This window comes from Numenius arquata, chromosome 12, assembly GCF_964106895.1.
Source record: "Numenius arquata chromosome 12, bNumArq3.hap1.1, whole genome shotgun sequence".
Classification (NCBI taxonomy): domain Eukaryota; kingdom Metazoa; phylum Chordata; class Aves; order Charadriiformes; family Scolopacidae; genus Numenius; species Numenius arquata.
This window is the reverse complement of record NC_133587.1, coordinates 15,781,687-15,794,923: the sequence shown is the minus strand read 5'-3', so window position 1 is coordinate 15,794,923 and position 13,237 is coordinate 15,781,687. Positions and strand designations below refer to the sequence as shown.

Here is a 13,237-nt window from a genome sequence, read left to right as displayed (position 1 = left end):
CTCCTTATTTAACTCACCGTTAATCTTAAGGCAGTTTGATTACATTTACTTGCAAGGCATTGAAGAGTTCATCTACATCATGTAAGCAAAAACCAAAACTGCAAACAAGTATTCCCAAGAAATAAATCCGTACCTGACACCAGAATCTGAAATAATGGACCTTTGCCTTGAAATCCCGCACATACGCGATCTGCGGTCCGTTGTCTCTGGAACCAAAGGGAGGAAAAAAAAATGACGTTCAAAAGTGGTTTTGTAATTTAAGTAAAAGCCTGCAAATGTATTAGTTACACTGTTGTATGGTTCAGTTGGCCATCCAGTTGGAAGACTCTTATTCACATTTTTTTTATTTTGGGGTGTAATTTTCTTGCTTTTAAACTAGGAAAAAAAAAAAGTATCTTCCTTTGTAAATTGTGGAGTGCACACAGTACTTTTTAAACAGCATCTGATTATTAACTGTAAAAGAGATTCTAACAATAAAGATGGGATGATATTCAGTTAATTCAACTGGGAGTTAAATTCTGGTTTTAACTCCATTCTGGTTCCTAAAAATCAAAGAAAGAACGGGTTGAGTGTAATTGCAAGGAAGGGATCTGGTCATCAGTCTTGAGGAACCTCCTCCATTACCCTCAAATCTTATATATTCCTTGGCAAGAAGGATTCTAAAGTGTTCAAAACACTGCCTTCTTCAGGGAGACTTATCAGGGGATGAAAAAACCAGAAAATTAAGCAGCATTATTACATGTAAAACTTTGTGCATAAAAAAACCCCAAACATACAAAGACAACAAAAACTTCAGAACTGATGTGTGCTAAACTTCACATGTGAAAGCAGTATAACGTTAAAAACACTTACAGAGCAGACTTGCCCGTGCGGGGATCTATATACGTAGTGGTTCTTCTATTGTGATCCACAAAATATGGAATCCCATCCACGGTAAATCGCATTTCCCAGCCCTCTGGTAAGGGTTTCTCATTTAATTGGCTACAGACACAAGAATATATATGGCTACTGATCAACTCAATACATTAAGTCAATTGAAGAATACCTGAGACAGTAAAAATTCTGGCAGATGTAGAAAAACTACAAATTGAGAAACTTTTCACTCAATATTTATTCTGCCTTTTTTTCCCTCTTAATGAGACTGTTTAAATAAACATTAGCTCATTTGGTTGCACTACCTGGAATAAAGGCAAATAGAAACTTAAGGGAAAAATGTAAGCAAGGTTTACCAATGTTTCCTCCAATTAACATAATTTTATCTTCTATTAGGATTTTACTCAAAAACTGACATAATTTTAATAAATTGCTTTTGGTCCCTCAGGTATAATCACATCATGCAAAAACTCAAGAGTTTCAGAATGACAAAAAAAAGAGCAAATGCAAATGCAGATCTTGTATAATTTTTCAACACCGTCCAACTCAATGTTGGTATATAAAACCAGATCTCAGTGTGTTTGGAAGACCTGAGGAGCATCACTCTGAGGTGCTCGCAGAGTGACTTCCCCCCACAGAACTGCACTGCAGGACCGTGTGTCTCACTGTGAAGGCAGCACCTGTGGTTCTTGGGTTGAATTAAGAGTAACAGTGTTTTCTCCACACACTCAGCTGCTGCAGACCTGACTGGGATGGAAAAGCTGTCATCTCTAGCTACAGCTGTCACCCCGCCACACACACTGGGCTATTCCACTCCCCCTCCTAACGCCTTCTCTATAGACGACAGATGAAGTTGCTTCACCAAATGGAAGTTTTCGGCTGGGATGGGAGGAGTTGGAATTGAACACCTTCACCCTCAATTTCCTGCCTACATTCCTCACCTCAAAGAGTCAGAGTGACCACAGCCCAAAATAAACAGTGCTCCATTACTTCTAGTAGTGCCTCCAGTTCTCTTTCTTTTTTTAAAGGTGTGAGAAGGGTTGCTGCAGTTTTTCAAGTCTGTCTTCTTTCTGCCTCTTAGCTATTGACTGTCTAGGAGAATCAAATTCTTATTGAGGATCCTCTGCAGTACTCCATCACTGCATGAAATAAACCCCTCCCGCCCCCAGTGATATAAACGCTTAGACACAAGTGTCTCATTTATAAAAAGAGCAGGAGCTGTTCCGGTGAATGAATTTACTGCTGTTGACCCAAGACTTTCCTGGTAACGGTACTATTAGCGAGTAATATTTGGAGAGTTTCCATTTTGGCTAGTACCTTTCCATATTTTAAGGGGCTGGCTGAAGTTTGTGTGGCCCCTGTTTCAGCCGTGGGCAGCATTTCCCAGCTCTGTCTCACTGCTGGGTTACATCTTCTTTCCAGACTTACATGAACCTGTGACTGACTCCTTACCCTTGACTCCTGGGATCTTCCCACTGTGTGATCCGCGTGTTGTGATTGACGAAATACACTCTGCCGTTGCTGTCAGTTCTCTTTTCTGAAAAGATGCAAAAGGAAAAAAATTTCAATCCCTGCTTAATGTATCACTGAGACTGCATCAAATGAAATAAATCAATCAATCAACAGACCCTGCAACAGCCTCTAGACTTATCACTTTTGACTCAACATCTTTTCACTGTCATTGATATTATTCCTTAATAGGCTACACACAAACAGGAACCTCTCTTAATCCCGACTGCTGATGGTCACATGGAACTATGCCCCGTGAAAAGCTGCGCTTAATGGTGTTCACAGATAAGTTCTTTATGTCTCAATTCTCACCCTGAGAAGCTGAGCTCTCACTACCTGCACTGCTTATACCAACACTCCCTACTGTGGGAGAGATTCCAGGCATCACAGCCACCGTATAAACACGGGCGAGAAGGAAGCAGCTCATCACCAGATGTTTACTTTCACTAGATCTATTGGGCTACTCTTTGCACTTTTTAAAAAGGTTTTTCAGCATTTTTGCAAGTTAAAAATTTATATGGATTAATATATTGATATCGACATAATATATTGAGGTTTTCTTGGGGTTTTTTTGGGGTTTTGTTTGTTTGGGTTTTTGTGAGGTTTTTTTGGTTTGGTTTGGTTTGGTTTTGGGTTTTTTTTTGGGGGGGTGGAGTGGGTGTTGTTGCTGTTGTTTTGTTGTTTTTTTTCTAGGTGTTGGTTTTTTTTTTTTTTTTTTTTTTTTTTGTGGTTGGACTCGATGAAAGATCCCTTCCAACCAAGAAGATTCTGTGATTCTGTGAAAATATTGATGAAGTTGAAATCTCTGTCTTGAGATCCTTTCCTATGCTATTTATTTTTCTATTGTAGGAAAACTAATTGGAAGAAAGAAAAAGGCTGTTTTCTCCACAGGAAATTCCAGCTGCTTTGATTATTGCGACAGACCTTACAGCAATACAGACAGAAACACAAAACAGGTTATCAGATGTATACACAAGTACCAAGAAAGTACAAGGGCTTAATATTCAAATTATGAGCAGGGAATAAAAAGTGATCAATGCATCTATATTTTCTCTCAGAGAGTTTAGTATATGCTATGATTGAACAAAGCTCATGATAAATGCCCCGGCTTGGTCTTCTCTACCATTCTGCAGCTCTTCATGCAACTTTTATTTAGTGTTGCAAAAGAAATACAGAATATAGAATGCAAATTATAAAAACAGGCCAAAAGCTGACTACCAGAGGGAAAATGCTACGGAAGCAGAATTCAACACGACGTGCAACTCACTTTTGTTGTTTCCTGGGCATTGCCAGCCTAAAGAACGTTCTTTGAAATGTTATGTGTCATGCAACAAAGCAAAGTGTGGGGAACAACTATTTTATGGCATGAAATTGCATCAATACCAGAACTAAAAGTCCTAATATTAATGTTTGAAAAACAGATCAGTCAAAAAGCAAGGTCTAATTACAAAAGCGAAGTAATTTCTTACTTTAAATAAACACAATTCTGAGAACTTTGGCTATGTATCATGAAACTGGAATTCTTGTATCTGCTTGATAGTCACACCAGAAATTAGTTTTACATTTACATTTTTGTACAAAACCCCCAATTCTATTAATTGTAAATTGTTAATCCTGTAAAGTACAAAACCAAAATTATTCCAGGGGGAGGAGCAAGTCAAGAAGTGATTAGTTGTCATTATACAAAAAACATTTTCAGCCCAACAAACCGGCTTGGGGAGGGAATTTGGCATCCTGATTTAGAGGGGATTTGGAGTCTGATTTGGCAGGAAAAGGGATTGTGGGGGTGAATCGTACCTAATGAAAGTGGTAAAATGGATGACAGTGTGAGAGAAGCTATTATGAGAGTTACAGGGAGTAAACTGGAACACTTTCTAGTTTCTAATCTACTTTGAAACCACACATCCTTGTCAGAACTCTGTTTTAACAGCACATTTGATTAGATTTAATTTTAGAAGATTTTTGATCCAGATTTTAATTTTAAAAAACTAGCTTAGAACAGCTGACAAAATAATTTGGCAGAAGTAGGCTTTAATGTTTAATTATATTGCATTACAAAACACTTTCAAGTCAGTCTTACCCCATCCATGTGGCAGAGGGCCAAGGGGATCAAACTCTTTGTTCTGTGTGGATGAAAAGTCCTGGTTCTGCAAGTCACACAAACAAATGGTGCATTAATGACTAGTCATTTGCTTCCCAGATGCTCTACCAGAGCCATCATGAATTATTGAAGGAAATGCATTTTTGTTAATGTTACATATAAGCAAAAGATGCCAACAATTTATTTTTCTCCACAGAGAAGGCCTATTTTACAGACTTTGGCATGCTTAATTAACTACAGTGCCAAGAAAATAATTATTCTTTGTTTAGCGTCCCTGCCTACGCAGAAGGGAAATTAGTACAGTAGCACCCAAACCAATCAGAAAGCAAACCCCTTCATTCCCGCATTCAGTGCAGTGCCCTCTACCACCATTTATGAGGTCTGTTTTTATTCTCTACACACAGAGCAAGTTTAGAACCTCCACCATTCTTTACAAACTGGTAGCGTGAGTTGGAGTTGTCTAAAGTCTACTGTTTGTCAGAGGTAAACAATGGATTTAAAATTCTGGAAGGATTTCAATTTCCCTGCTTTCGTAACAGTCATTGTGCATATTTCATTTTACCCAAAGCAGAAATATACGTCCTGTGAGCTCGCTTACCTTCCAGGACTTTGGCAAAGCCAATAAGGGACACAACACAAATAAACCAGCTCACTACTAAGCTGTAGTTTGTTTTGAACCAATGGCTTTTATCAATATTGTACATATACTTTATCAAAGAACATACCTATATTCAGCTGACAAATAAAAAAACATTATACTGCACCTGCTGCCTGCAGTCATTGCAAGGACGTGAACTAAGGTCGCCAATTATTACTGCCTGCTGTGCTACACACATAAAAATACTGTATTTTCATAAAGAATAAACCATAACGAAGTCTAGTATCTTTATGGGTAAAAATGACCCAACAAGCACACCCAAACCCCAAATACATATATACTTTCAATATGCAGAAAGGAGACTAATGTGTTGAAAAACTAAAAAAGATCTTTTACTTAATCTTTACAGTCATCATTAAATTCCTTACCCCGTATATAAACCTCTGATTAAATTGCTGCATGGCTCCCTGAAGCTGACTGCGCTGAAGCTGCCACTGCTCGTAATTTCGGACAGACTCTAGTGTTGGTCTCTGCCACGTCGTTGTTCTAGTGAAGTGGTCAACGTAATAAATCCTCCCCATGTTGTCGACGCGTCGCTCCCAGCTTTTAAAACAAATTACAAGCAACAGTTTCTCAATAGCAGACAATTTTGAAGGCCCCGGAAGGATTTTTAGGCAAAGAGGCAGAATGCAGGTAGTGGATAGAAAGCAGGGGCTCATCAGCCATCATTTTATTCTCCTTTCATCCTCCACTAAAACTATGTAAGAACTAATATCGATTGAGGAGAATCACTTCTACTCTGTTGCATATCATACCAAGTCAGAGTCGGTCCATTTACTGTATTTTCAGGATTTTTTTCAAATAGTTTTCAAGAGCTACACAAACCAGTCAATACTATAACTGCCCAAGCCATGAGACAACAGGCTGCTGGTTTCTCCTAAAAAGACAGCAAAACCCCTGACAGTTTGGGCTGTACAACGCAAGATTTCCTCACACTCTCATCTAGCAGAAAAGGAAGGTGCTGGCATTGAGGTTTGGGTTGGTTCTGGGTTGTTGGGTTTTTTTGATTATTTTCAGTTCATATGAATTCAGTACTATTTACAGAACTTGAGTGAAAACACTACTATTGTGAATAAATTTAAGTAATACACCAGTCAATCCTCTAAAAAGAGTGCAAAATAAATCGAGTACGACAGGTGGGTTCCCTCTATGAGACTGTCTGCCAGGTTTTCTTCTTAATATCAAGTTCTCTTTACTATCCCATGCTTTTACTTTGCAATTTTGTGTAGCGTGTGAACCACTTGAGTATGAGTGAAGTGCAACAGAATAATTCTCATGTTTTTCTTTTTTTTTTTTTTTTAAAAATAAGAAACACAGAACAAATGTGAACACCATTTCCATGCAGAGACTAACACCACCGGCTGTTCTGACGCTCACAGCTGGAAAAGCCCAATAACCAAAGCTGGTTTATAAGAGTGTAGTAAATGAACAGCTGGGAACCCTGGGAGAAGATGAAAGGACTGCAACCAGTAACCTCGGGATATAGAGCTAACCAAGGGCGTTCCCGCTCAAGCCAATCCTTACCTCAATCCCTAAATACTTTTCTGTGGTTTTGGTTCTGTTTCACAGTTGGGGGTGTCTATACTGTCTTTAGCTTAAATCTGTGCTTCTTAGTGCTTCATCTTTGACAGATTCTGTTATTTTTGACATTCAACTCTCTTCCATACTATGCATTTTTACAGAACTCCTTGGAGATAACCTGGGTGAATCGTTTGCACTGGGTTCATATTTCTATTTACAAACATGCCGTAGTAAATTGCCAGTCAATTAATTTCTGAAAAAATCCAGCCATATCCTGGCTCACCTTGGAGGAAGAGGCTCTGGTCGATCCCACGTTGTTCGTTTTTCAACATGATCTACATAGTACACTCGACCATGCTGGTCTACTCTTTGCTCCCAACTGAAAATAAAAGAATCTTTTTATCTTCCTGCAGATCAAACTACTCCAACCATTCATCTACAGTACCAAGATGAGAAATGTTTTTTTTCATAAAATGCTTATTTCCAAATGAAATGCTTGAAACTAACACTTGGTTCATGAGATGCACCAAAATGCTGTACAGTGTTCCCACTAACACTGATTCCACGTCAACTACAATACAAAAACCGTTCTACATGACCATCTTCCAGCTTCTGGGAAAGTGAAGCTAAAATTCATGCCTACAGAGAGAATTTTAGCAAGCAATGAAGCAAAGCTTTGTATTCAACATCAAGTATTATCAACCACCTGTTGAACAGGATCATCTGTAGAGCATAAACCCCTTTTAGAGAAAAACTAATTCGATTCAAATCCTCAAAATATGCAAATTATGTACCAATCACAAATATGTAGAGTTCATCGTAAGGGCACTGCTCACATATTTTCTGCATGTGCAGCATTTGGGATACTGACTTAGCCCTGTATTTGCATCAAACGTAACATTGTGGGGAAGAAAGCGTGCTCATTTGCCATTTCTGTTGAAATCAAAATGGTAAAGCAACAACCGATGTTTTCAAGACTGCTTTTACATTTCAGTTATCCTGTTAGTGAGGTAATTCAGACCTCCCCTACCCTTTGGTTCAGCTGCCTGCCAATCGAGGCAGATATTTCACCAAATACACCATTCCCACTGGGAAGCTTTTGCTTTCCCTCACTCAAAGAGTCAAAGAGCCCAGAAACGTTTGTGTTTTTTTTTTTGTTTTTTTTTTTTTTTTTTTTTAAAGTTTAGATTCTAAATGAGAGCTCTGAGGGAACAGAGCAACCATCTGGCAGACTCTACATGTGCCTGCCCACGCTACTCCCAGGAGCTGCAGTATGGAGTCCAAAACTTTTGATTATATACCGCAATAGCAGCTTTTCTTCTACTTATCTATACCAATATTTTACTGCCGGGCTTCATTGTAATTAGAAGACAGCAAACTGTCACACCATTTAGAACGTCTGTTTCATTAACATGGGAATGTAGGACAAGTATCAAAAATACCTGAAAGATTAATTCTTTTCTTGAGTAAACCATGCCTGAAGGCCCACCCAGCAAAACAGTTATGAATCATAGAATTGTCCAAGTTGGAAGGGACCTTTCAGATCATCTAGTCCAACCATCAACCTAACTCTGATAAAAAACCATCACTAAACCATGTCACTAAGCACCATGTCAACCCATATTTTAAATCCCTCCAGGGATGGTGCCTCAACCACTTCCCTGGGCAGCCCGTTCCAAGGCTTAATAACCCTTTCTGTGTAAAAATGTTTCCTAATCTCCAATCTGAACCTCCCCTGGTGCACCTTGAGGCCATTTCCTCTTGTCCTATCGCCTGTTCCTTGGGAGAAGAGACTGACCCCCCCTGGCTACACCCTCCTTTCAGGGAGTTGTAGAGAGCGAGAAGGTCTCCCCTCAGCCTCCTGTTCTCCAGGCTGAACACCCCCAGCTCCCTCAGTCGCTCCTCACAAGACTTGTGCTCCAGACCCCTCACACCAGCTCTGTTGCCCTTCTCTGGACACGCTCCAGCACCTCATGAAAACCTCCAAATTAATATTGGGGGGAATTTTCGTTATGCAGCAAAAGGCAGATGTTACAAATGCTTTGTTACACCTCCTGTAAGTAAAATAAAGTAAAACCAGAAATGTCAGCACCAAAAAAATAAATTAAATCATGAAAGCCATACCCAGGTGGAAGAGGACCTTGACTGACTGTGGTAAGCGCTTGAGGCGGAGGATTCACTGGCTGGACCTGCCGGGACACTGGGGGGGTGGTGAGCGCAGCCGTGGCAGGAGCTGTTGTGGAGGCTGTTGTGGGGGCTGCTGCCCCCTCCGGGCTCTGTTCTGGGGACGTGTTTGCAGCCGTAGCTGCTGCTGAGCCCGCACTGGCCCCTTCGTTCTCTGTGGATGTGGGTGAAGGACCATTTACACTCACTGTGGGGTCAGACATATCAAAAACAGAAGAAAAAAAAAAAAAGCCTTTAACTGCTATTTATCATCAATCTGTTTTAGAAGCTGTAAATCACAAAGGTATACATGCAAGAACCAGTATTTCAAAGTGCCTGCACACAGCCACATTTCACAGCTTACACAAAAACTAAAAAGCAATTTTGTTTCACTTCCTAAAAATGCTTTAATCCCAGAATTGCCACCAATGGCACAATTTTGATATTTCTGATAGAATAAACCACATTTACCAAAGGAAGTTGTCTGCATTCTGTAAATACTAAATGATTATAAACGAAAAATTACTTTATTGTATTGGTGAGTTAATTATTTCCCATGTATTGTTTGGAATAATAATTTAATAGATAATAAGCATAACATTTTCAAGAAGAGATTGCCTGGAAATAAATTATCAGAATGGGAGGGGAATACAGACATTCTTTAAATGTTTTCAGGTTTTTTCTGAATGCCGTTTGGTTGGTGGGATTAAAAGTTGTAGTTCATTACTGAACTACACTCAATTCATCTTTGAAAGTAATTTCTGTATCGCAGTTTCCCATCCAGACTCAGCATTTATCAATTGTAATAATGAGACTACTGAAACCAGCTGCAGTGTATGGGGGAAAAGGAAGTTTTTAGCTAATCAGATGAAATAAAATAAAATAGAATATCCATTTCAGTGCAAAAGAGTAATGAATGTTTTAAGTGTTTCTATTTCACAGAATTTAATTAGAATTGTAGAAACAAGTAAGGACTATTTCAAAACCCAGTATTATCAATTTGAGTCAGTTCTATGAGCCCTTCAGTAGGTTTCATCTCAAGCCTCAATCTCAGGGGATGTCTCAGTGCAGAAGCCGCATTCACTCATGTTGTTTTGATCCCGGCTGCACTCTGTGGAGCAGTATCACCGCAGTCATTACTTTGCAGACATGGAAATGAGAAATTTCTAATAATAGGAACAATGAGCAAACAACACGTACTGAACACAAGCTAAAAGCCCTTTGGAAGCTATCTGCCAAAGAATTTACCATCAAAAAATGTAGCTAACAATCAGCATCACAAAGAGTTATGTTCATGGAAAGAGTGTGTGGCTTTGGAATGAACCCTGGCCCCAGAACACGTACCAGGTACTGACGGGGGTCTGCGGGGAGTGGGCGGAGGTGGCCGAGAAGGTCTGGGAGGTCGAGCAGGTTTGCAGTTCCCATTGGTGAGTAAGGGAGAATCACTGCCGTTAACAGTCTTGTTTTCATTGGCAGCAGCATCTTCACAGCTTTCAAGGCCATTTGAGTTAGTCCTTTCGCAGGAAAAGATAAAAAGGAGGATTGTTGTAATAGCATGTGGATGACATTAAACTCTATGAAGAGACTAGAATGTAGTAGTTATGTCTAGGTGAGATTCTTACAGTCATAATAACTCTAAAAACCTACACATCTGTATAAACATACTAAGAGTTTATCATCTGAGGTATGTGAAACCTCAGCCCATGAAAAGGTTGTGAAATAGATGTATATAACATCCGTCACTGAAATCTCCTCTTTCATTTCCCAACTTGATATACCTGCCTTTAGGCCCAGGCTCTGGATTTTGCAGCTCAGCTACTTCCGCCACTTGTCTCTAATGAGATGAGAAGCTGACAAAGACCTGAGAGCAGCCTGGGTGCATTTACTCCACAGGGCTGGCATGTGCTCACAACACGCAGAATGCTTTTTAGAAAACACCATACATTTTTAGAAATACACCAATTTTCCCCCCTAAATTCAAGGAAAGACTGGGAGAATTTAGGACAAAGCATTAAAGTTTTGCCCAACAGCTGTGAATATAAGCTTCTCAAATTTATGAGAATTAAGAAACTAAATAGCAGCACTCACCCATTCTGTACCCTTCAGTTCCACCGAGCAGTGTATTAGTCTGATATATCTGTAGCTCCTTAAGCAGAGTTACAGGTATCTACAGCTTTACCTCTAAAGCATTTTATTTTCAGAATATGTTGAGCAAAATAAAAGGACTGTCAACCAAAATTCTAATGGATTGGCAGGTCAAGTACTTAGGCCATCAGTAATAAAGCCATAGGTTATGGTTTCAACCCAGCACTGCAAAAATTAGATTACTTTACATGTACAGAAAATAGAAAGCAGTAGGTAAGGCTAAGTAAGTGACAAACCACAGAGGACCAACTAGAATCACGTATATTTGACGACAATACCACTGTCAAACATAGTCTTGCTCTGTACCAGGTGTGGTGCATGCAATTCATACCGTACCACGCAAACCGCAAAGTAAATGACTCTGGAGACGTGTACAAGTCATTAGTGATGTGCAGTTTGTAAGAGCTATCACCCAGGTCTTCCTCAGGCCCAGAAAGCAGAGCGGTGGCATTTGAACATTAAAGGCAAAGGTGTAACCTCTTATCTTTAGTGTGTTTGACCGGTTGGCTTAAGGTATAACAATGCATGTCAAAACGTTATTATACGTGTAACAATAACCACCATTAGACATATTCCAGGTCATTTACATGATCCTCAAAATGGACCTTTAATGAACACCAAAGACCCCACTGGTTGATAATAAAACCAAATCAGCTATTATTATTATACTATCACACACCTGGGCACTGTGAATACCCAAGCATGGAAACATTCTTCTGAGCATGAAGGAAACGGAACAAAAACCCTTCCACGGGAAGACTTTAGATGACATAGATAAGAGAGTTATGATCTATTAACAAAAAATAGTGAAATTTAACTTCGCTACTCCAGATGTCATCCAAGAGTGATGTGCATTTCACAGCTTAGTACTGGGAGCTAATTAAAGTAGCACAGTGCTTGTTGCAGGTTAATCCACCAGCAAGTATGGTCACACTTTTATCCTACCAAGCAGCAGGGCACATAATCCGATATCAACCTTTAAACACCGCAACTGCTAGACAGCTTTTGGTATCTTCTTAAAAAAGCTAAATATAATTCTGATACCTCTGTGCTATACAGCAAAACAGGGTAAAAATAACCAGTGCCATTTACTCACCAGTGGGATTATTATTTTTTTTATATTTTACTTTGGTTAATCACTGGGAGAAGGATGAGGAACACGAAGGGAAAAACCAAAAAGATCACTCAGGTCTGGAGGCAAACTGAAGCCAGAAGATGGGGCTCATATGGAAAACAATTTAACATGTGAATGCATAACAGCACAGTATTTCTGTTTAGGACACGCTCAGATCTTAACAGACGCTGTTGCAGGGCATAATCTGAAATTTTTCAGTTGTCTTCTTTATAAAACATGTAATCCCTCTTTCAAAACTGCAAACACTAAAAGGCAGTATTAAAATAAAATAAAAAAAAGAGGAAAAAAGTCTTACCGTGTATCATTCTTTACTTTGGAGCTGTCATTCTGTGTAGGACCTTAAATATCAGAAAGAAAAAGACAACAGAAGTATAAGCAACATTCTGAATCATTTCCAAGAAAAGAAGAGTCTTTAACGCTCACATTTTTTCAAATGTGGAGGTGATGTGCTGCTTATCTACTGCCTTATTTCACACTCTATACATTTCACATGTCTCTCTAGATATGCCTGCATACATTTGTTTAAAACCACTGCCGCTGTGAGTAATATTTTCACCTTATGAAAGACGGAACAGGATATCATTAGATTGTATGAATATTCCTGAACACACACACAAGTTTGATAACATTGTCTCCTGTCTTTGTAGCAGCACCAAGCAGCGTTCTCCATTCTTCAAGTGGAACTGGCTTTTCGTGTTCTCTCCCTTTTGAAGGATGACAGGCAGAGCAGGAAAGGCAACAACTTCTCTAAAATCTTCTCTCCCGTTGGCTAACGAGCAACCACAGGGCTTTATCTTTTGGGGCTCTCTAGCCTGGACCCTTCCCTTTCTCTGTAAATTATTTAGCATAAAAGCATTCAAGCAGGTACAAAATATGGCAGCCCTCCAAACCGAATTACAGCCGCTCCGCCCACATTTGCACACATTTTGTAGCTGCTTATTCAGCCAGCCTGGAAATATTTGCCTTTTGTGCCAGCATTTGCAACACTTGAATATGCAGCACAGAACTGCTCATTCATGTAGACGGCACAAATACTTTATTTCCATAGAACTAAACAAATGGCATTAACAAAGAAATCGGTTATCAATTCTGATGGGAACTATGTAGAGATCTAAGCCAAAGACAAGGATGT

The 13,237-nt window shown here is 39.4% G+C and overlaps 1 protein-coding gene across 3 annotated transcripts in view; it reads right to left on the bottom strand.

Annotated features, from left to right (window-relative positions):
• The window catches only part of ITCH (itchy E3 ubiquitin protein ligase), a 68,680-nt gene that overhangs the window by 17,388 nt on the left and 38,055 nt on the right, over window positions 1-13,237 (bottom strand). The window contains exons 6-14 of one of the 3 annotated variants that reach the window (XM_074157382.1): window positions 12,401-12,443; window positions 10,170-10,339; window positions 8,787-9,033; window positions 6,946-7,041; window positions 5,510-5,684; window positions 4,463-4,529; window positions 2,326-2,410; window positions 853-981; window positions 134-206 (exon numbers count right to left, since the gene is read on the bottom strand). In XM_074157382.1, coding sequence (XP_074013483.1) covers window positions 134-206; window positions 853-981; window positions 2,326-2,410; window positions 4,463-4,529; window positions 5,510-5,684; window positions 6,946-7,041; window positions 8,787-9,033; window positions 10,170-10,339; window positions 12,401-12,443 — 1,085 coding nt within the window. Of the gene's footprint in view, window positions 1-133; window positions 207-852; window positions 982-2,325; window positions 2,411-4,462; window positions 4,530-5,509; window positions 5,685-6,945; window positions 7,042-8,786; window positions 9,034-10,165; window positions 10,340-12,400; window positions 12,444-13,140; window positions 13,156-13,237 lie in introns of all 3 variants that reach the window. The other 2 variants (XM_074157384.1, XM_074157383.1) reach the window with 2 other exon arrangements.